The sequence below is a fragment of the Rhinatrema bivittatum genome, chromosome 3 (genome assembly GCF_901001135.1).
Source record: "Rhinatrema bivittatum chromosome 3, aRhiBiv1.1, whole genome shotgun sequence".
Taxonomy (NCBI): domain Eukaryota; kingdom Metazoa; phylum Chordata; class Amphibia; order Gymnophiona; family Rhinatrematidae; genus Rhinatrema; species Rhinatrema bivittatum.
The window spans coordinates 550,645,279-550,668,872 of NC_042617.1; the positions used below are offsets into that span (position 1 = coordinate 550,645,279).

Sequence of the window (23,594 nt, forward strand, 5' to 3'; positions counted from 1 at the left end):
GAAACAGAGAGTAGGATTAAATGGTCAATTTTCTCAATGGAAAAGGGTAAACAGTGGAGTGCCTCAGGGATCTGTACTTGGACTGGTGCTTTTCAATATATATATATAAATGATCTGGAAAGGAATACGACGAATGAGGTTATCAAATTTGTGGACAATACAAAATTATTCAGAGTAGTTAAATCACAACCTTGCAAGACTGGAAGATTGGGCATTCAAATGGTAGATTAAATTTAATGTGGACAAGTGCAAGGTGTTGCATCTAGGGAAACATAACCCTTGCTGTAGTTACACAATGTTAGGCTCCATATTAGGAGCTACCACCCAGGAAAAAGATCTAGGCATCATAGTGGATAATTTATTTTATTTATTTATTTTTAACTTTTATATACTGACATTCTTGTATTAAATACAAATCATACTGGTAGAAGATGCAAGAAATATGTTTCCTTAGTCTAATACATTGAACATTAATAACAATGAAATTGTTAACAAGGGAAAAACTAAAACTTGGAAAAAGGTTAATTAACAGAGGAAAAATAAGGGGATTTAAAATAAAGGTAGCACAAAGGGTTGCACGAAGGGGTGCACAAAGGGGAGTGCCCCTTTGTCATGCCCCTTCGGCGCGCGACACCCGGCACACGACGCCTGGTGGAATGGCGCCGTTTACCGGCTCGACGCTGAGCATGATGACATCAGGGGGGCGGATCTCTTCATCACTGTGCTCTCAGTTTTCTCAGTTTCAGCGTGAATTTTTTCAAATTTTTTGGTCTTTTTTCTCACAGAGATAGCTTTTAAAAGTGCCCGGTGCTTTAAAATCGTCGGCTCAATGTGCTGCAGCAGTCAAAAAAGCAAACAGAATGTTAAAAATTATTAGGAAGGGAATGGTTAATAAAACGGAAAGGGATAGATTTTCAAAGGGGTACGCGCATACGATACGCGTGTACCCCCCGAAAACCTACCCCAACCCCCCCCCGCGCGCGCCAAGCCTATTTTGCATAGGCTCGGCGGTGCGCGCAAGCCCCAGCATGCGTGTAAGTCCCGGGGCTTGCATGGAGGGGCGTGTCGGGGGCATGTCGGGGGGCAGGCCGCGAGTGACGCGGCATTTCGGGGCGGGCCCGGGGGCGTGGCGCCGGCCCGGGAGCGTGGTCGAGGCCTCCAGACCAGCCCCCGGGTCGGGTGATGGCGCTCCAGCAGCCCACTGGTGCGCGCAGATTTACACCTGCTTTCCACAGGCGTAAATCTGCCAACAAAGGTAGGGGGGTTTAGATAGGGCCGGGGGGGGGGGGGGGGGTGGGTTAGGTAGGGGAAGGGAGGGGAAGGTGAGGGGAGATGGAAGGAAAGTTCCCTCCGAGGCCGCTCCGATTTCGGAGCGGCCTCGGAGGGAACTTTCCTTCCATCTTCCCTTGGTTCAGCTCTCATCAGCAGTCTCTCTCCATCTCACCTTCCATCTCCCCTTGGTTCAGCTCTCATCAGCAGTCTCTCTCTCCATCTCACCTTCCATCCTCCCTTGGTTCAGCTCTCATCAGCAGTCTCTCTCCATCTCACCTTAGGTCAGTATTTTATGTGTTGTATCTGTGGACCCTTGGGCTGAGGTGAAATTGGCTCCATCTGCAGGGAGGAGTCTGCAGATTCTCACCATCAGCAGGTGAACCCAGGCAAAGCAGAGACTAGTCGGGAGTTCACCTTTACCAGAGCACATTCCCCTCGAGTTGAGTCTTTGGGTGTCGGGGCTCAAAGGACTTAAGCAAAGATATCTGCTGATGACTGGGGACATGGTTCAAGGCTGGGCTAGGGTTGTAGACAGGCGGCAATCGGGTGTATCATTTCTCCAGGCAAGGGTCAAGGGCAGGCAAAAATCAGGCATGTCAAGGGTCCAGACACTGGTCAAAGGTAGGCAGCGATCAGGCGTATTGAGAGTCCAAGCAAGGGTCAAAACCAGATAGCCATCCAAGGAAGAGGAAAAGGGATGGATAGGGCTGAGACAGGCTGGGTAGGCAAGGCAGGAACAGGCTGGGCAGAAAAAGACTGGAACAGGTTGGGCAGATGAGTACTGGAACAGGCTAGGTAGCAACATGCATTACTCAAAGTGCTGGACCTGTTGCTGATGCAAGGAGCACTGGGGGAACTGCCCTTATAGAGGGCAGTGCTAATAACATCATCACTAGGAGCTGCGAGGACTTCCCCCTGTGACCATTTAAATGGACTGATGGGCATGCATACACCTAAGAAAAGGCGTGACACAATGAGGCTGGCAGCATCCTGCTGCGTGGAGTTTGGCGGCATGTTGGTAGCATTTCACTGCATTGGGAGGCAGAGTGGCCGGCCTGGATACAAAGGTAAGGGTGGCAGTTCACGGGAGCAACTCATGGACTGCCAAATGCAACATTATATCCTTGGCTAGCGCATGCTCAGAACAATTTCCTTTGTTCTAACTTCTGAAGTTTTGCCATAATGACTGATAAGGAAAAACTACTGTGTATGTCTCAGGACCACTCTAAAATGGAAGATTTCTTGTGGTTTGTACACTACCTATAATTGCCATTTTGTACAGACATTCTCTCTCATATGTGAAACTACTTGGTTTTGAATTTTTCTCTGAACTTAACCAAAGTCAGCATATGTATCTCAAGTAACAGTAATCACTACTGCTAAATCACTATAAAAAGGACCTGTAAATATTGTATGTCCTCAATCTACTTCTTAATAGAATAATTTTACCAAATCTAATCTGGGTATATACCATATGTTTTCAGCTTCAACTTTGCAAAACTTCTTATACTGTGCTTGACTGATGCAGCCAGTCAAGGTCAAGATTTAATGCTGAATCTGCTAGCTGGCTTTAAGTACCGTAAGTGATGATCTTATATTTTTAATTAAGTCCTGTCTCCATTTTTTTCTCAGAGTATTTCTGCTTGTAACCTTGAAGCTTGTAGACTTCAAGTTAGAGGCAGGGAGCTCTGTGTAGGCTGTGAGGTCTTCCAGGCTGCTTCTAGTAAAGGGGAGAGTAGAGGGAGAAGAGTGAGGTGGGACTACCTAACAGCCCACAAGCTTATAATTTCTTTAAGCAGTGTTGTGTCTATTTTACTTCCAAAGCAAGCTACATGCTGACCTTTCTCTTTCATATGGGACTAAATTAACTCTTTATGCTTCTTTTACTAACTAATACAGGAGTACAGCATGGCAGCAGGAGGGATGTGTTGACTTTCTATGTATCTCCCCAGTACCAGGGGCAAGTAAAAATTTCATGGACATTTCAGTGGCAGAGGCACTCCAGTTCCCTTGCCAACCCAAGTAAATAAAACTACAAACAAAGGGAAACCATGTAATCTGTTTATTATCAGATCAGTAAAGGCTACTTGATTTGAAATTTGTTTTTTGCGTTTCCCCTTTGTTTGTAGTTTTGTTTAACAGTGCAGGGTAGCTATTGACTCTTCCTTGTTTTGTTGTGTTTCAACACAAGTAAATGTCAGAGTGTATGGAAACAACTGACAAAACCTTGTTGAAGTTTGAACTGGTTGCATAGTAGACCATTCTTCTAAAAATATACATCACAGCTTAACAGGAACTGACACTATTTAGCCTCTTCTAATCCCCCTTCTTTCTAATCTTGGGCATCACTTGGCTCTTACAACCTTCATATTTGTAGGCAAACTCACCAGATAGAATTCATCTTGGATTTTTGTATCCTGTTGTTCATTAAGATAATAGATGTGAAACTATGCTTATGTGTAGATTACAGAGTGCTGAACTCCATTACTATTCAGAATTATTACCTTTTGCCACTAATACCTGAGTTTTAGGGTAGGATTTGGTCTGCATACTCTGCCACATATATATGTTTTGCATGAATGTCACTCTCACAAGCCAGACTCTATTATGCCCTGATTGTCCTTGTTGTCAATAATATCAAGACTAGTCATCAGCAGACCTCAAACTGGGGACTGACTAGGGAAGTAGACTAGTGCCATAACCACTGAACCAGTCATTGATATTGGGAAGGCCCATAAATCAGACACTCAGAGTAAGGAACCACATGCCCAAGAAAATGTATTGGCCCAGGGAACAGATATAATGGGAGGCTGAAAAACAGGAAGTGTTTCTAGCAACTTTAACCCTGTTTAACTGCCTTTGCCATAGACTTTTGTCTTACCAATCTTGTACCTGTGCCCTCAGATCTTGTTGTTAGCAAACCCACAGGGGTAGATTTTTAAAAACGGCGCGTTCGCGTACTTTTGTTCCGCTCCAGGCGCAAACAAAAGTACGCTGGATTTTAGCAGATACGCGCGTAGCCGCGCGTATCTGCTAAAATCCAGGATCGGCGCGCGCAAGGCTGCCGATTTTGGGCAGCCGGTGTGCGCCGAGCCGCGCAGCCTGCCTCCGTTCCCTCCGAGGCCGCTCCGAAATCGGAGCGGCCTCGGAGGGAACTCTCTTTCGCCCTCCCCTCACCTTCCCCTCCCTTCCTCTACCTAACCCACCTCCCTGGTCCTATCTAAACCCCCCCCTACCTTTGTCCGGGGATTTACGCCTCCCGGAGGGAGAAGTAAATCCCCGCGCGCCAGCGGGCCGCTAGCACGCCGAGACACGACCCGGGGGCGGTTCCGGAGGGCGCGGCCACGCCCCCGGACCGCCCCGGGCCGAATCCACGCCACCAGGCCTGGCCCCGAAATGCCGCGTCCCGCCCCCAAAATGCCGCGTCGATCGGCCCCGCCCCCCGACACGCCCCCGACAAAAAACCCCGGGACTTACGCGAGTCCCGGGGCTCTGCGCGCGCCGGCAGGCCTATGGAAAATAGGCGCGCCGGCGCGCAAGGCCCTGCTCGCATAAATCCGGGCGGATTTACGTGAGCAGGGCTTTTAAAATCCACCCCACAGTGTCTGCTTCTTATCAGGTAGATTTTAAAAGAAAGGCTTGTACAAAAACAGCCCCATGCAAACAATGCAATTTTTAAGAAATCGGGAAGTACATGTGACAAGAATACTATTGGTCCTGATGAGGTGAAAGAGAGAGAGAGAGTGAGAGAGAGAGAGAAAGAACCTGTGTATAGGGTCAGGCTGACACTCTCTATATATATCACTGTAAGAGGGGTACTTTCAGCTCAGGGTGAGTTATGGGGAAGGGGGGGGCAGTGTTATAAGGGTCTACAGAACCTTTTGTCCTAGGCAGATCAATGTAACATTGTCCTGCTCAAAACAAAATCCACCCTGAGTTGAAAGTGTCCCTCTTATAGTGGGATATATATATAGAGTGTCAGATTGATCCCCCCTTAAAAGAGGTATTATTTCTCTCTTTTTCTCAAAGCTCCAACACATATACACAGTACAGATATTTTAAATGGTACTACATGTGTACTTGCACACACAATATAAAATTGAGCACACCTTTTAACATTTACTTGTATGTGTATAGCACTCCTGCCTTAATTCCAGTGTACCTAGTTTCAGAAGCATGCACATTCCTACAGTCCATTCCTCTTTTCTGCAGGGTTTCTTTGACTGCTTATACTCAGAAGATATCAAGGACTCTTGACTATTCCGTGAGCTAAATGTAAATACCCTCAGAGAAGGAAGCCACCTTCCTAGCCCTGGAGAGCACTGGACCACTCACCTATGGTAGGGGAAAGACTGGTTCTGTGGAATGGGGACAGGAAAAATCCTGCAGTTCCACCATGAGGGTTTCTTAGTACAAAAAAGAATATACAGTCCACACTGTAATTTGTGTTTCAAATAAAAAGGAGTTTATTAGAAGCAAAATGTCCATATGATATAAAATGAAGAAAAATACAATAATCAGATTTTCTTTAAGCAGTAGGTAGCAGTGTTCAAAGTTAAAGCCTCATACTCCTTGAAGAAATCAAGACAGGAAAGTGTGATTTTTCTCCAAGCTGTTGAAGAATTCTTCCCAAGTTACCTCTTAGAGCTAAAGAATCCTCTTCTCCTCTGCCTCCTGGATAAGCTCCTAACCCTGATGTTCTCACAATACCTCTTAGAACTAAGGAATCTTCTTCTCCTCCTCTGCCTCTTGAATGAGCTCCTACCCCTGATGTCTGGGGATAGCAGCCCTCCTGGATCAGCTACAAACAATCCAACAGTCGGGAAAAACACACTCTTCCACAGGAGAAGGAAAAACTGCTGTCCTTTTCCTCACTGGAGCTTTAGCAGAGCACATTCCCTATGCTGTCTCCTCGCTTGAGTTCCCTCGCTGAAGACTCCTTCCCCTAGTGACTGCTTGAGTCACCTTTATAACCCTGGATTACTGACTCCCTCCCCACTTTAGGGCATGGATCTTCCTATCAATCATCAAAATCACTAGCTCCCCTTGAGCTCCCACTGCTAGAAGATTCCCTTTCCTACCAGATAATAAGGCCTATACTTTGATAGTAAGGATATGGGTACCCTTACATGAAAAAAAAAAAAATTCTGTTGGCCTTTCCAGAGTTGAAGTTTTCACCTCATCTCTCAATGTAACAATATCAGCTTGAGTTTTGGCTAGTTATGAAAAAAACTTAAAAGCTCTTTGGCTGAATAATACATTTTAGACCCAATGTGATTGTGATCGAGTCCATTTTGAAGAGAGCTCTTTACTGCTGCTGGGGGATCCATTATGTGCAAACACCAGCAGAGCAGCCAACGAGGTCAGACAGGTAGCCCTCTATATCCCACAAGGCTTCCTGACATCACTACTTTGCTGCTCCTTTCACAAAATGGATGCTCCCAGCACGAGTAGAAGTAAAACGGATTCAACAGAGTTGATTTTTCAGCCAGTGGGAAACATTTATCTGACTGGAGAATTTGGCACCCTGAATTTTGATCATGAGGGTCCCTTTTCACACCAGAAAGAAATAAACAAGTTATAGAAGGTGGATAGACATTATAAGCAACTCAATGAAAATAAGCTTAGTGCTTACCTGTATACTAGCGAGCGTGGTGTACTGGTAAGCTTTGACTGCCATGTAATTGGCTTCTATATCTGTTATCCCTAAGATCAGGTATTTCCACCATCGTCTTTTCAAGATTGCCAACAAATTTTCTTCCCCTGTGTTAAATTAAGAATAAAAATAGTGAGTTAAACTTCTCCAGCCTTTACTCTAAGAATTACAAGTGAACATAAAAACATATGAACTTGTCATACTGGGTCAGACTGAGGGTCCATCAAGCCCAGTCTCCTGTTTCCAAAAGTGGCCAATCCAGGTCGCAAGTACCTGGTAAGATCCCAAAAGGTAACTAGATCCCATGCTGCTAAATATAAGGTAAGAAGCCTACTTTGATTTTTCTGCCTTTACAATAATACTCCATGAGGATATGGTAGAGACAAAAATGATAACAGAATTCCAAAAGGTGTGAGATAAACGTAATGGGGAGAGTATGGAAATGAAGAACTGGGGCAAATTGTACAGAGTGGCAGTTCATCCCAAAACAGCAGTGATATATATGATTGTATTGTGTTTTCAAGAAAGCATGGGGATTAAGCTGCACTGAGTGGCAGTCGCAATGCTAAACACCTTCCTGGACAGACTGGATGGGCCATGTTGGTCTTTGTCTGCTGTCATTCACTTAGTTACAGTAACAATACAAATGACACATTATGGATGCATATTTTTAAATTTTATTCATGGTACAATGTCAAGATGATGAGAGGAGATGGGAAGAGTTGAGAACCAATGACAAGGGACATTGCAAAAAAAAAAAAAAAAATGCAAAGTGAGAAATAAAAAATAATAAAAGAACATTAAGAAGCAACATTAAAATTCAAAATATGATTAATATGAACAAGGCCCAGCTGGGCTAAAAGAAAGTTGCAGATATTTAAAAATGATGAGGTCCATATTCAAAAGCATTTAGCCAGATGACTCAGAAGCCATCCAGCTAAATGAAGATTTAGTCACTTATTATCCAGCTAGAATTTAACCGGATAATAAAATAGCCAGCTAGAATTTAACTAGATAAGTTAGAGAAGATTCGGGGGCATAACTGGGTTGAGTTGAGTTAGCCGGCTAAGTTATCTCAGTAACTCCGATATTCAGAGTTAGCCAGATAACTTAGCTTGATTCATCAAGGCATTTTTCCTATAGACACAAAATGGGAGAAATGCCTTAGTGAATCAGGCCCTTTTAGGTCTGGTTGGGTCAAAGAGCTGTCCTAAAGTTAGCCAGCTAACTTTGCTGTCTAGACAGTGACTGAATATGAACATCATAATATAAGCATGTCTAGACCATTCAAAAAGCATTAAAATATATCCACGCTAGGGGCACATAAAATAAAATTTCATGCTGAGAGGTCTTTCTTCATTAGCAGGGAAAACTCACTTTTTTCCTCTGTGACCATCCAAATAATATCATTTTACTTTTCTCTTACTGGTGTTGTATAGCTGGTAATATGTGTAACTTTTTTGTCCATGTTGCATGTGTATGTGCATGGTTTATGATTTGTGCACAAATTTGTACATGCATCATACTCATGTATGCTTCCATTATGGAATAAAGCTCACTCCACGATTCCACTACCAGCTTGCCAGCCAAATGTTACTACCAGGAACATTGTCTGACTGGCGATCCTGGTGGTGGAACATGAGAAGGTGCTTTTCCCAATTCCTGGCATGAGGACGAACCTCTGGGAAAACAAGCAGGCCTGGAAAGGTCTATAGCAAGAGATTAATCATTGAGAGTCATACCCATGTGGGATAAATAGATTGTGGATAGTGAGAGTGGGAGCTGCTTAGGATGTGCAAGGATGTCAGTAGGAGGAGCTTTAGGAGTCTCCTTTCCCCTCCCAGCCTCCTACTCCCCAGAAATCTTGTTCCCCTCCCACACTTCACCCACAATCCCCTCATATACTGCAGGTACATGAATCCCTAAATGCTGCTCACCCCCGTGGGGTTCTACCATGATTCCCTCATTCACCCTTCCTGCTTCTGAAGAATGGAAGGAGCATGGCCTTGCCTTGTGGGCTGCTTTTTCCCTCCTGGCTGCTGGTGCATGAATGATATAATCAGGTGGAGGAAACAGCCTGCGCTGCAAGGTCATGATCCTTCCATTCTTCAAGAGCAGGGAGGGTGAATGAGGGGATCGTGGTAGCAACCCACGGGGGTGAGCAGCGTTCAGGAAATCACGCGTCATCCTACTGCCACCAATGAGGCTTCTTCCATTTTTGGCTGTGCCCCCATTCCGATGCCTATGAGTTGAAAAGCAGCACGGCTCTGCCAGAAGCATCAGTGTGGCCGATGGGCTGTGATGCTTTTCCACTTACTGATGCCTCTCATGGTTGTGGCACTATGGTGCCTTTTTGGTAGCAGCACCTATGGCCTTGGCCATATTGGACATAGGCACGCTACGGCTCTGGTAGGTCATTAGATGAAACTACAAAAGGTATCGTCCAACTACTTCAATGCTCTTCACCAACTTTATAAATGAATAAATAATTTTCTATATTTATCAGAACTGCATCAGCAAGCCAGGCAACGTGCTCAGTGAAATCTTAGCCGTCCGGTCTTTTCTATCATTTGCGGTTCGATAAATTGTAGAGGAGCACCGAAGTGCTTTAAAGTAGTCCCAAATGAAATATCTGTCTGTGCCCACCAAAACATTTTTGTATCTTTATATTTCACTGAGCATGTCGCCTGGCTTGCTGATGCGGTTTTGATAAATGTAGAACATTATTTATTCATTTATAAAGTTGGTGAAGAGCATTGAAGTAGTTGGACGATACCTTTTGTAGTTTTGGCGTAATTGCACACAGGATCGTGTAGTGGCTCTTTGTTTGTTGTTTTGTTAGGTCATTAGATGACCAAGGGGTTAAAGGAAGATTGAGGGAGGATAAGGCCACTGCAGGAAATGAATTCTTTGTTTTAGTCTTTATTCTGGATGATCTTGGAGACATACCCACACTGGAACCATTCTTTGTAGGTGATATGGAAAAACTGAAACAAATCAATGTGAATCCTGAAAAGGTGCTAGAGCAAATTGACAAACTAAATAGTAACAAATCATTGGGACCTTATGGTATTTACCCCAGGGTTCTAGAGGAACTCAAATATGAAATTGAGACCTACTACTGGGACTCTGTAACTTATTCCAAATTGCTTTAATACCTGAGAACTGGAAGGTAGCCAATGTAATATCAGTTTTCAAAAAAAGTAACTACAGACCAGTGAGCCTGACATCAGTCATGGTAACATGATGGAAGCTATTATTAAGAACAAAATTCCTAATCAGATAGAAAAAAAACAGGTTTTTGAGCAAGATCCAAATAGTTTTAGCAAAATGAGGTTGTGTTTTACTAATTTAATAGAATTATTTTAAGGTATGAATAAGCATGTGGATAAAGGTGAGCCAGCTGACAAAGTGTATTTGGATTTTCACAAGGCATTTGATAAAGTCCTCACGAAACTAAAGTCATGGAATAGGAGGTGAGTTCTTACTGTGGATAGGTAACTGGTTAAAACATAGGAAACAAAGAGTAAGACTAATGGGAACAGGTAAATAGAGGAGTGCCTCAGGGAATCTGTACTCACACCACTGCTATTTAACTTATTCATTAATGATCTGGAGAAGGAAGCCACCAGCTTCCCCCTCTTCTGATCCTTTCTGATGAGGGCCATGAAGAAGATCAGGGCAAAAGGGAGCATAGTTTCCTCCCACTTTAGTCAATACTGACATTCAAATTAGCATCGGCTGACCCATCATGCTACTTTCTCCTTAGCACACACTTTTGTGACTGCTCAACAGAATCTACAGAATCAGCATGTAGCTGAAATGGGCTCTAATCATGATAATTGCTGTGACCAATTTAAGCACTGTTTGAGAGTTTTCGTTGTGTGCCCAGTAATTGCATTTTTGACTGTTTGTTGTATGGTATATGTAATGAGAATGGTGATTCTACAGCTTCTCGATGCAATGCTTCGACTGGGATGAAAGAAAACTGTTTAAGTGATACCGTGTCAGCAGAAGGAAAGTGTCAAAGCACACATGTGACCTTTCAGACATTACAAGTGGATACAGGACATTTAAAAAATTTCTGGGAAGCTGCAGTAACAAGACTTCTATTTTGCATACTGTAAAAAACTACTAAAATGTAGCACTATAGTTGAGGTTTGGAGAGAACTTGAGAAAATGTGACATTATTTATATTCCATTTTATGTATTTAATGTTCATTATTGTTTAAGTTGTTTTTTTAAGTTTTATGTTCTTTTAGATGTATTTGATTATATAGTTTTGCCTGTTAATCGTATAATATAATACACTTGATTATGAGGTATATAAAATTTTGTTAAATAAAATAAATTACTGCTATTGTTTCTGAAAAAAAATATTGATGGATAAAAGAATAAATAAATACAAATAGGAATGGAGATTTAGGATTGTTAAAAAATTGCCCTAATGATGCAATTGGAGCTCTGCTGGTGCAACCATGCTCCTACAAGATTTGTATCAGCCTTGAGCAAGAATAAAAATGTTGGGCTTGAGTGAACAAAGAAGAGAACAAAAGGCACATATTTGGATACATGTTTGCAGGCAAGGTTGTGCAGAGAATAGAGGGCATTAATGGATAGGGATGTGAATCGTTTTTTGACGATTTAAAATATCGTCCGATATATTTTAAATCGTCAACAATCGTTAGGGCCACGATACAATACCAATTCCCCCGATTTATCGTTAAAAAATCGTAAATCGGGGGAAGGGGGAGGGCAGGAAAACCGGCACACTAAAACCCCCTAAAACCCACCCCCGACCCTTTAAATTAAATCCCCCACCCTCCCGAACCCCCCCCCCCAAATGCTTTAAATTACCTGGGGATCCAGCGGTGGTCCAGAACGGCGGCGGTCCGGAACGGCCCCCTCAATTGAATCCTTTTGTCTTCAGCCGGCGCCATTTTGCAAAATGGCCGCCGCAAAATGGCGGCGGCCATAGACAAAAACAATTCGACGCAGGAGGTCGTTCCGGACCCCCGCTGGACTTTTGGCAAGTCTTGTGGGGGTCAGGAGGCCCCCCCAAGCTGGCCAAAAGTTTCTGGGAGTCCAGCGGGGTTCAGGAAGCGATTTCTTGCCGCGAATCGTTTTCCGTACGGAAAATGGCGCCGGCAGCAGATCGACTGCAGGAGGTCGTTCAGCGGGGGTTCCGGACCGCCGCTGAACGACCTCCTGCAGTCGATCTCCTGCCGGCGCCATTTTCCGTACGGAAAACGATTCGCGGCAAGAAATCGCTTCCTGAACCCCGCTGGACTCCCAGAAACTTTTGGCCAGCTTGGGGGGGCCTCCTGACCCCCACAAGACTTGCCAAAAGTCTAGCGGGGGTCCGGAACGACCTCCTGCGTCAAATCGTTTTTGTCTATGGCCGCCGCCATTTTGCGGCGGCCATTTTGCAAAATGGCGCCGGCTGAAGACAAAAGGATTCAATTGAGGGGGCCGTTCCGGACCGCCGCCGTTCTGGACCACCACTGGATCCCCAGGTAATTTAAAGCATTGGGGGGGGGGGGTTCGGGAGGGTGGGGGATTTAATTTAAAGGGTCGGGGGTGGGTTTTAGGGGGTTGGCTCACGATTTTAACGATTTTTCACGATATTTTTAAAACCCAAACGGCAACAATACGATTCCCTCCCCCTCCCAGCCGAAATCGATCGTTAAGACGATCGAGGACACGATTCACATCTCTATTAATGGAATACTTATGATGATTCACTTGTGCTTTCTGAAAACCTTTTTTGGGTGGCCAGGACAATGATGTTCTTCTCTTCTCCTCCCACCATATCTTCTGATTAACTGGTTTTACAATTGTTATTTGGATTCTAGGTTTCATTTGTTCTCCAGAGCCTGAAAATAATGTGGGTGAATATGTATTTGACCATATTCAATACGGAAGCTATTCCAGGAGTTACTTTATTGTGCAATGCACATACAATCTCTCTAGGTTCACAAAATGGAGGAACAAATTAGCTGGTGATCCTGCCTTCTATAGCACTGGCTTCTCAGTTTCACATTCTTTGATTCTGATGAAAGACAAATGTAATCCATTGCAAGATATTTCTATTCCTGTATCAGAGGCAAACAAGCAGGGGGCGGGAACCTATTTAGGGGGAAACACCTGAAGGGTTATTAGCAGAATGAGATTGGTGCATGAAACATTTGTGAAACAGTATAAGAAACAATTCTAGTACTTTTACAGAACCTAGTGTCACATTGCTAGCGCATTTATTTATTGCTCTTATATTCTGCTTTTTCCCCAAAACAAATTTGATCAATATGTGATCAAATGTAGAAAACTATTCCTGCAAAATGCGCTTTCTCTAAATATGACGCCATCAGTGGTTTGAAGTGTAGAGTTCTGGTAGCTGTATCAGTCCTGGAGGAAAATGGAATTTCTGTAGGCTGTCATAATGTTTCTTGGAACAAAAAATATGTTTTTTTGTAGTGCATGAGCTTCTGAGCCCACCAATGTCCCTTCTGACTATTTTAATAATTATGCTACGTGCACAATTTCTGATTTAACAAAATAGCTGGTATAATTGCTACTGAAATATGGTGAATCTGCAGTTTGTTAGTCTATGATTAACTGTTATTATCCCTTTATGAAAATACTTTGATCATTTAATATATGGAACAATCATCAATAATGATTATTAAATTGTTTTGCCTGTTCTGGGCTCTAGTATAAGCTGGAAAACATTTTGCTCCTACATTTGTTGATAAGTTATGGATCTATTATGATTTCTGCTATTTTTGTTTTGAGATAAGTCTTCTCTAGCTGGTTGGAATATGCTTTAGCTTTGCTCTCTGCCATAATTATAATTATGGTGCAGGGGGGTGAGGGAGAAACTGAAGCGTCATAGGCCTGCATGGTTGATGAAAGATTAATATGCTTTTTAAATACAATTTCAGTTTCATTGTAAGACACGTGTAATTATCATCACACAAATATTCAGGATTTACATAGGACTTTCCATCCAAACCTCATCCGACATAATATACAATCATAGCTCTGCAGAAATGTTTAGTTAAGTCTAGGATGCAAGCCATGGATGGAATTCATCATCAGGATGCTGCTGAACTTGCATTAATGGGCACCTGCAAAAAAGAGACTTTTGCTCTCTGCGAAGAAAGCTGTAGAGTCTGAATGCAGCAATGATTCTGAAACTAAGAATTTATTAATCATAGTTTATATAGATCCTGCTTGCATAATGTTTCACAGTGGAGCCTGGATGGTTCAGGGAATGGTTACAGTATAATGTGCTTTCCACCCCCTAGGCCACAGGTTCAAATCACAGCTAAGATGGTCTATGTGACAGGAGATGTTGGTCTCAGCCCAATTCCAGGGAACATAGCAGAAGTATTCACATCGGTGTCCTATGAATCTGTAAACTCTACTGCCCACCTCATCCCTGACACAAGAACTCTTTCTAACAGGTAGAAGTAGATTTAAATTGTATTATACTGGTACTTAGCAACTTGGGTTTCCTTTGAAGTTTATTTAGGTATTTATGTGGTAAACCCCCTACCACCACCACCACCACGAGTGTTAAATACTGCAGTGCCAGCACAGGAAGAGGAACTGCAGAACAGCTTTACTCTGCAAAGAAGGAACAGGCTGGCAGCAGCAGCATAGGAGGAATGACCCATGGACCCTGCCTGGTCTGTGTGTGTGTATGAGTGAATGGGAGGCTGCCTGGAATGAGTGGGTGTGTGCATGGGAGACTGCCTGTGATGGGTATGTGTATGTGTATGGGAGGCTGCCTGGGATGGGTGTGTGTATGTGAACAGGGGGCTGCCTGGGATGGTTGTGTGTGTGTGTGTGAATGGGAGGTTGTCTGTGATGAGTGTGTGTTTGTGAACAGAAGGCTGCCTGGAATCAATGGGTGTGTGAATGGGAGCCTGCCTGTGATGGGTGGGTGTGGGTGTGAATGGGAGGCTGCCTGGAATGAATGGGTGACAGCCTGTGATGGGTGTGTGTGTGTGTGTGTGTGTAAGGGAGGCTGCCTGGGATGGGTGTCTGTGTGTGTGAGAATGGGAGCCTGCCTGGGATGGATGTGTGTGAATGGGAGCCTGCCTGTGGTATGTGTGTGTATGTATGTGCACATGTGTGCATGAGAGCCTTCCTGGGATAAGCAGGGTGGGGGTGGGAGTGTTTGAGAATGGGATCCTGCCTGAGATTTGGGTGGATATGGCTGGGAGCCTGCCTGGGATGGATGTGTGTGAATGGGAGCTTGTCTGGTGTGGGTGTGTTTGTGAGAGAGAGAGAGAAAATGGGGGGGTGGGGGTGCTGATGGATTCCAACCTGCCAGCAGCTGAAATGAAGATGAGGGCTGTCGCTACTGGTAGATCCCAACCAAAGAAGAGCTGAAGATGCCTGTGGGTTTGGTTGAGAGGGAACTTATGAATGTATGAGCTTGTGTGCATGTATATAAGAAAGAGAGGAGAAAGTTTGTTCATCCCACTCCCACTACTCCACAACAATCTTAGGGTGACTAGAAATTAAAAGTTCCCAGGTAAAAAGAGCGTGAATTTTAAAAATCTTTTTAGTTTTATTTTTCAGGTGTTATTTGCTGTGTCTACTGTTTTGAAATGTTTTATTGGTCTTTGGGACATTTAAAAAAACTTGTATATGAGTTTTTAATTATTTGATCTTTTATTCATCAGCTTTTTAAAATAATATTATTAGTATGTTTTTAGTATTATGATTATGCATTTATTTTATTTCTTGATTTTATTGTTTGATGTTTGAGGAATGGTGATGGTTCTGTTTTTCCATTGCTGTACTGCATAGAGTGTCTGCCTTCTTGCAGTTTCCAGTTCAGTTTTAGTTTGCACGTTTCAATTTCTACTTTATGGTTGCTCTATTCTGTATTTGGTGAGGGTCTGTTTATGTTCTGCATGTGTGACTGAGGTAAAACATTCTGCTAATAGGAAGTGTATTAGTGTTTTAGGGTTTTCGGAGGGTCAAGCCCACACCCAACACACATCACAATAGGTCTAATACCATATGGGTTCCAAGTGTCTGTTTTGCAGGGATTTCTGGTTGGCATCTCAGCAGTGCATGTAAATGTAATATACGTGATATTTTTACCTCAGAATATTGTAATTTGATATTTTTCATGTAAAATATAAATGCATAACTCTTAATTGTATGTGTGGAAGGGGGCAGGGTGGGGGCATATTGTGTAAGGCTATAAGGTTTGCCTGGGGCACCTAATACCCTTGCACCAGCCATTGGTATGAGGGGGTGCCAGTTTTTAGTTTGTATCACTGAAGAGAGTTGGGTTTTTTCTTTGTGGGCCCGGGACAGATGATAAATGAATTGGGGGGGGGGGGGGGGGGGAGAGCACAGTAATTGTTCACACAGAGCAGCAAAAAACCTAGCACTGGCCCTGAGTGAAACTTCACTTTAAAAAAAGAAATGATGGCAAAAAGTCTTAAATTGCAGAACTCTAACTGAAAAACAATCCTATCAAAACAAAGAGACTCTCATCCTGACTAACAAAGGGAGTCAGAACCCTTGGGTACTTAGCTCTCAGAGCAGAAAAAAAGGGCAAGGCAGGATGGAACAGCCTGTACATATTATTTTTTTATAATCCCTCCTGGGTCTCGGCCTTTTGGCTGAGAGGAGGTGATCCCTCCATGTTTGGTAAAAGCAAATAAATGGCCACTTGGCTTAGCTTAGCAGAGCTGGAATCACTGAAAGCTGAGATTTCTAAGAGCTTGAATCAGTGAGCAATAAAGCAAGTCATGAAACTAATAGAGCTGTAAAGCCAAGCAAAAGAAAACCCTCCCAGTAAGAAAGAAAAGCCCAAGGATAGTGGCAGATCTGGAGGCAGAGTTAGATCCCTTGGGAGGACAGGTATCCCAGTGGCGAGGTGGAGATGGGTACTCCAGGAGGGTATGGAACCCAGCAGTGAAGCGGGATGCATATTTGGGTCCCCCAGGTGGGTGCAGACTAGGATGCGGATTTGGGTCCTCCAGGAGGGTGCAGAGTCTAATGGCAGACCAGGGACTGGAGTTGGGTCCCCCAGGAGGGTGTGAACCCCAGCAGCAGACCGGGAAGCAAAGCCGAGTCCCCGAAGGCCACAACTGTTAGTAGAGCAGAAGTGAAGCAGAGGAGATGGCAGCGATTTAAATACAATGAACCCTTCACACCCCCCCCCCCCCAATCAGCAATGCCCACTGGCCCAGCTACAACTTTTCAAATAGGCGAGACTTGGGAAAAATAGGGAGGATAAAAATAATACTTTATTAAGTGAGAACGCAAGAGGTCCATCCTATTCTATCTGGTGGTATACTGTGGTGATCAACAATCCCAAATGGCCAAACATTAAATGTTCTTGCTATCTTGTAGAAATGTATATAGTTGCATGGCCTGGGACTAATAACCATGACTAGATATATGTGCTGTTTGATATTCTGTTAGTGATGCACATAGTCATGTAGAAATGTATATAATCATATATTCTAATAATCCTGTATATATTTGTATATTGCCAGCCCTATTTACAGTCTCATTTGTTTTCCTGGGGTGAAGGGAAGAAAATCCCACCCACTAACACCTTCTTCCCCATGTGGTGGCACCAGGCACCAAGAACACGAGGACTGACAGAGTGCACTATGGGGGGCTCCCATCAGCTCGGTCCTGGGGCATCACAGTGCTTTTATTGTAGCTCTGGGCTACAATATTGTAGCTCTGGGCTCCCCACATCTATTATTGAGTAAAGTATATAGAAAGCCCAGAAAGGACCTTGTTACCTAACCAGTTTTAGTAGGCACCTGAAGAAAGGCCTTTGCTCTCTATGTATATGCGTATGGGGGGTGTATTAATATTGATAATATTGGTTAAAGACAAAATTTAAAAAATGGCATTTCTTTGAAAGGCTGCAAATCACTGCTTTATCTGTAAACGAAGCTGGGGACTTTAGAAGCTGCTTGAATTCTGAAGCAAAGAGTTTATATTTATAATCTACTGTCTTAACCTTTTACAAACATTTCTGTGATGGAACTTTGTTTAAATTGTATTATACTGATGCTGGTTTAGGAACTCGGGGTTCTTTTTTACTTACAGTCCCTCCCCCTCATTACCTGCCCACCCAACCCCACTTCCTATTTTTATTACATAAACTTTTCAAAGGGCAGAAGTCAGATTTTTCTGTCTTTATTTATTTACATAAACTTTTTATATTGCCTTCCCAGTCAGTGATCATTCAAAGCAATATACAACAGAGTTATGAGAACTATGTACGATGGCACACATAAAATCAACAACATAAAATATAAAAACAACTGGGATTTGATCATGGACAGCTAAGCACACTCAGAATATACTGAGTCTCCACTATATATAAATATATCTTTTGCATATTCATTGCGGATATCCTGAAAACCCTGTGGAGTCCCCAGGCCAGCTTTTGGAAGACCTGGTTTACATAATACAATTTATTTTATTTATTTATTTAGTGTTTTTATATACCGGCATTCGCGATAAAGTTCACATCATGCTGGTTTACATTTAACAAGGGGTGTAAAATGAAAATAACATTAGAGCTGTAACAAGTGAAGAGAAACTCTGAAGTTACAATAAAACAGGGATGTTTAAAACTGGAAGAAGGAGAAAAAGGCGAGAGGAATTTAACAGAAGAGCAATTATTTACAATTGTTTACAATGTTCTAAGAATGTCTGACTGTGGTTGTCGGTGAATTAGGGATCAGTTGTGGTCTGGAAAGGCTTGCTTGCAATGAATTTCAATAAAAGAATCCAACCGTTATTGGTGCTCAAAGGGAAATATAATGTTGTACTTTAAAAGTAATATCCCTCAATGCTAAGATTCATGCCTTAGCTGCTTATTCTTAGCTGTAAATAACCATAAAGGTATAATAATTGGCTGCTAGAAAGTTCTAAAGTAATAATGAATGACCATTATACTAGGCATCATCTTCTTTTTATAAAATCTTCTTTTACGCAGATAAAATATTCCAATCACCATAACCCAAAATGATCAAAAAACATCTCTAGACAAAATGGCATATGTGTAGTTGAGTTCTCATAGAACTTTCAGGAGCTACTTATAAAATATTTGTGGTTATTTTTAACTAAGAATAAGCAGCTAAGGGATGAATCTTACCATTGAGGGGTATTACTTTTGAGTTACATAATATAATTCTAGATGTACTAACCCTCATAACTGAGGAACATCTAAATATTGTGGATATCAAAATTACACAGTTCAATAAATACCCATGACAGGTAGATGACTATACCAGGTTAGTATCTGTTCAGAAAGGATAGAAAAGGTGAAACGTAACATTTGCCAGTTGCGGGGTCGCCCCCTGACCGACAGCACTCACCCCAGGATGCAGACTGCCTCTGAAGCGGAAAAAATGCCGCTATAATGCCAACATTCCCATTCCTCAGGCTTCTTTAGACACACGCGCCCTATGTAGTCCCTGGGGTGGGAAACAGCCTAGCTGGCAAAGCTCTGATGACATCACACGGCTGGGTATAACGACCCCAAACATGCTCTCTTCCTTGCCTCAGCAACATGTCTTCCTGCTTGATTGCATTATGTGTTGCTCCTGCATTCCTGATCCTGCCTCAGTTCCAGATCCTTGCCTCATCCAGCCTGCCTTGTCTCCTCCAGCTTGCCTTACCTCGTTTAGCCTGTTCTGCCTTGTCCAGTTCCTTTGGCCTATCCTGTCTTCAGCCTAACTTCAGTATGAACATCTGCTATAGACCCAGACTACTCTTCTGCCTCCCACCTGCCATTGACCTTAGCTACGGATTTTGCCTACATCTTACTTGCCGCCCGCCTTCTGCTTCGTTACTGGCAATTCCCTGACATTTACATGTCCTGACCTTGACCCACACCTATATTCTTATCCTATATGCTCTGTGGAGACCCTTGCGTAAGTCCTGCTGGCCCCTGGAACCCAATGGTTCAACCTGCAGGGAACAGGGCTGGTATAGGTGAAGCTCCAATCTTGTTCCAGCCTAGGGCATGTTTGCCAGCTGTCAACATGGGTCTAGTAGGTTTGCCTATTAGGCTGCATCAACCACGCCACAGCACAAGAGTTCACTATTTTTACAAGAAGTAGCTGTTGTACTTGTACTTGGGCCCTTGGGTCGTGGAGAGAGCTGACTCCACCCACAGGGAGGAGCCCTGTGGGGACTCTCCATGACAGGCGGAGTCTCAGCAGTGATGGACACAGGAGTCAGAGAAATATTTATTATACAGCAAAGAGAAACCCGAGGAGTGGGTTAGTAAACTCAGTCCTTGAGTAGGAAGACCTGAGATGAATTCTCTGGTAGTGGTCCGCAGAGTGTGGTAACCCAAGTAGTACTTGCATCTCAGTGGTTCTTGTGAGTGGTAATCTCCGGTAGTGGTCCGCAGCTTGGGGTAGGCCGGAGACAGATGTTGGTAGCAGGCCAAGATAGCGTGGATTCGGTAGTGGTCTGCAGAGCAGGGTAACCCGAGGAACCACACAGCAAGAGAGAAGCAGAGTTGTAGATCAGGTCTAGTACTCACTCCGAAGTGTAGAGGTAGAGATATTGTTGTAGCAGAAGCGGAGACCTGGAGCAGGAACACTGAAGGGTCGTCCGTGGAAGTAGCAAGAGGTACTCACTAAGCTGGTGAAGGTGAGACTCTCAGAGAAGGCTCTCCGAGGAGCGGATAGCCCTGAGTGCAGCAAGGCCCCCGAGGAGCGGGTACCTGAGTCACTCAATCTGGAATGCAGGAACAGCGAGGCGAATCGTGTCAGAGGAAAGCAATTGAGCAAGATGGAATCCTTGCTAACTCATTGGGAGGAAGGTCCGGTATGCTCAAGTACACGTAGGCAGTGATGTCATGTGGAGGTTCCTGCCATGACGTGGATAAGACGGAGGCAGGTATGCACGTGCGTGCCCTAAGTTACACCAGATTCAAGATGGCGACTGGGATCGCCCACGCCGTCCTGGGAATGCCAGGGAGGTCGGTGTGCAGAGGCAGTGGTGACCATCTTTGCCAGAATCGGAGCTACTGGGCAAAATGAGGTGAGCAGCAAAGGTCGCAGCCGACTGCGACTGACAGGCGCAACAATAGCATTTCAAGTAAAAAAAACAAAACATACTGAATGCAGGGGGAATGGAGAAAGGAGGAGGTGCTAAGGGGTCATCTTGGAAAGGGAAGATGGTAGTTGCATCTGCAGTACAGTGATTTACAGACCTCCAGCACAGGCGTAATTCAGAGGCCTCAGAAAGACTTTTTGATTAAAGGGGAGCCAAACAAGTTCTGCCCTAGTTCTGCTCCAAGCTCTGCCCACATTCCTACTGCCAATTTTTTACTTTACATTTACAGTTAATGCCATTCTATCTCACATATACTCTATAATTTATGTGAAGAATGAAATTATTCATTTCCAGATCAATTAAACGCTTAATGCTAGAAAATCAGACATAGTGGTAAAGAAGAATACAACAAAAACAACATTACTAACAGAAATGCCAGTACTATGTGACTATTCTTAGTATTTGTATGGCAAGAGAGAATACCATCAAGTAACAAAAGATGAGAGACACACCTGGAGACATCTTCTCTGACTCAGCTGAAGCAATGCTATCGGGCAACTAGAGACAGCCATGTCGTCCCCCCCCCCCCCCCCCCCCCCACTGATGTCACAGATGTGACTGGGCTATTAAAGACTCTTGGCCTATGGCATGTCGCTGTTGGTATGAGCCAAAGAGGTGCACCCCTTGTGAACCCCTTGGAAAGGCCAGCAGGGAGTCCAGTGGGCATAGTAATCTTGGCAACTGTAAGTTGTTTGTCTCCTTATTATTGCAAGTTACCTCCCTGGCTGGTCTATGGGCAAGAAGAGGAAGGACTCAACATGTCATCTGCTGTGGGAACTTCTGTTTCCCAGGTGGGTCCTCTTGACTATTGGGTAGTGTCATTGGGAGACCAGCCTAATGGGTTAGCTCTTGGAGAAAACATGGTTCATATGGTTCCTATGTCATCTCTGAGCAATGTGTGTTTTTGTGCCTCCTTTGCAGCCTTTAGAACATAGAACATAAGAAATTGCCATGCTGGGTCAGACCAAGGGTCCATCAAGCCCAGCATCCTGTTTCCAACAGAGGCCAAACTAGGCCACAAGAACCTGGCAATTACCCAAACACTAAGAAGATCCCATGCTACTGATGCAATTAATAGCAGTGGCTATTCCCTAAGTAAACTTGATTAATAGCCGTTAATGGACTTCTCCTCCAAGAACTTATCCAAACCTTTTTTCAACCCAGCTACACTAACTGCACTATCCACATCCTCTGGCAACAAATTCCAGAGCTTGATTGTGCACTGAGTGAAAACGAATTTTCTCCGATTAGTCTTAAATGTGCTACTTGCTAACTTAATGGAATGCCCCCTAGTCCTTCTATTATCCAAAAATGTAAATAACCGATTCACATCTACTCGTTCAAGACTTCTCATGATCTTAAAGACCTCTATCATATCCCCCCTCAGCCGTCTCTTCTCCAAGCTGAATAGATATGCTCGATGTTTTTGATATGTCCTGTTTTTCTTCTCCAGGTAGCAAATTGGATGGAGCAGATAATGGACCTCCGTCTTCTCAAGAAACTGCAGGGCATGTTGAACTGGAAGTGGAATGTAATTCTTCTTTAAATGAAGCTGGGGTTAAATCTTTTGGTGGTGTTGAGGGATTTTCTTCTTCATCATTTTATATTCCTCATTTATTCCAGTTTCTCCTCCTAGTTTGCTAAATAAAGTAAAACCTGTTTCCATAGCTAAGAAGCATGTTTCTATAGGTGATTTAGCTACCTCCTTACAGCAAATAGAAGGCATTTTAGAAGGTTGCGTAGCTCAGTTATGTAAATTTTCTTATTGATGCCTCTGCTCAGATTGAAGAACATTTTACTTTACTTGCTAAGCAAGCTACTTCCCTTGGATCTCTTTCATTCTAGGTATCTGATATTTCTACTATACAAGATGGTTTAATTAAAGATAATATTTCTCTTTGTTCAAGAATTGAGATATCTGAGAATTCCTTGAGATATAAAAATCTTCATTTTGTTAATTTTCCAAAGAGTAATATTTTGTCACCACGTGAAATGGAATAGAAATATTTTATGGGAAATCTAATGATTTCTTCTCAGAATATTCCTCCTATTTGTTGAGCATATTATATTTTCCCTCAGAAACAAGTTCCCAGTGAGTAAGAAGTGGTTTAGATATGTTACTGCTCTCTCCTGCTCTAGGTGTCTCTGCATTGTTAGAAAATTCCCTCTTTATAGATTCTAGAGAAACCTTGATTGAGTCATTTTCCTTAGAAACTGATCATGATTTGGTGTTAAAAATTTTCTTTAGAAATAGGTCTCTTCCTTTTTTAGAGGAAAAGATTAATATTTTTCCTGATTTAGCTAGGTCAACACAGATTTCATATAAAGCTTTCCTACAATTGATGCCCCAAGTTATTGGACTTGGGGTATCTTTCTATTTGAAATTTCCCTGTAAGTGTATCATTATTTATCAAGGGAATACATTCATTTTTTATGATTTTCTACATTTAAATGTTATGCTCAGGCTTGTGAACCCTTGGGCCGACGGGAGGATGGTATACCTTAAGAGGAAGATCCGTAGGTT

General features: G+C 43.2%; 1 protein-coding gene across 1 annotated transcript in view; it reads right to left on the reverse strand.

The window, feature by feature from the left end:
* The window catches only part of SLC35F1 (solute carrier family 35 member F1), an 889,467-nt gene that overhangs the window by 199,479 nt on the left and 666,394 nt on the right, over nucleotides 1-23,594 (reverse strand). The window contains exon 3 of the mRNA XM_029596434.1: nucleotides 6,908-7,035. Coding sequence (XP_029452294.1) covers nucleotides 6,908-7,035 — 128 coding nt within the window. The remainder of the gene's footprint in view (nucleotides 1-6,907; nucleotides 7,036-23,594) is intronic.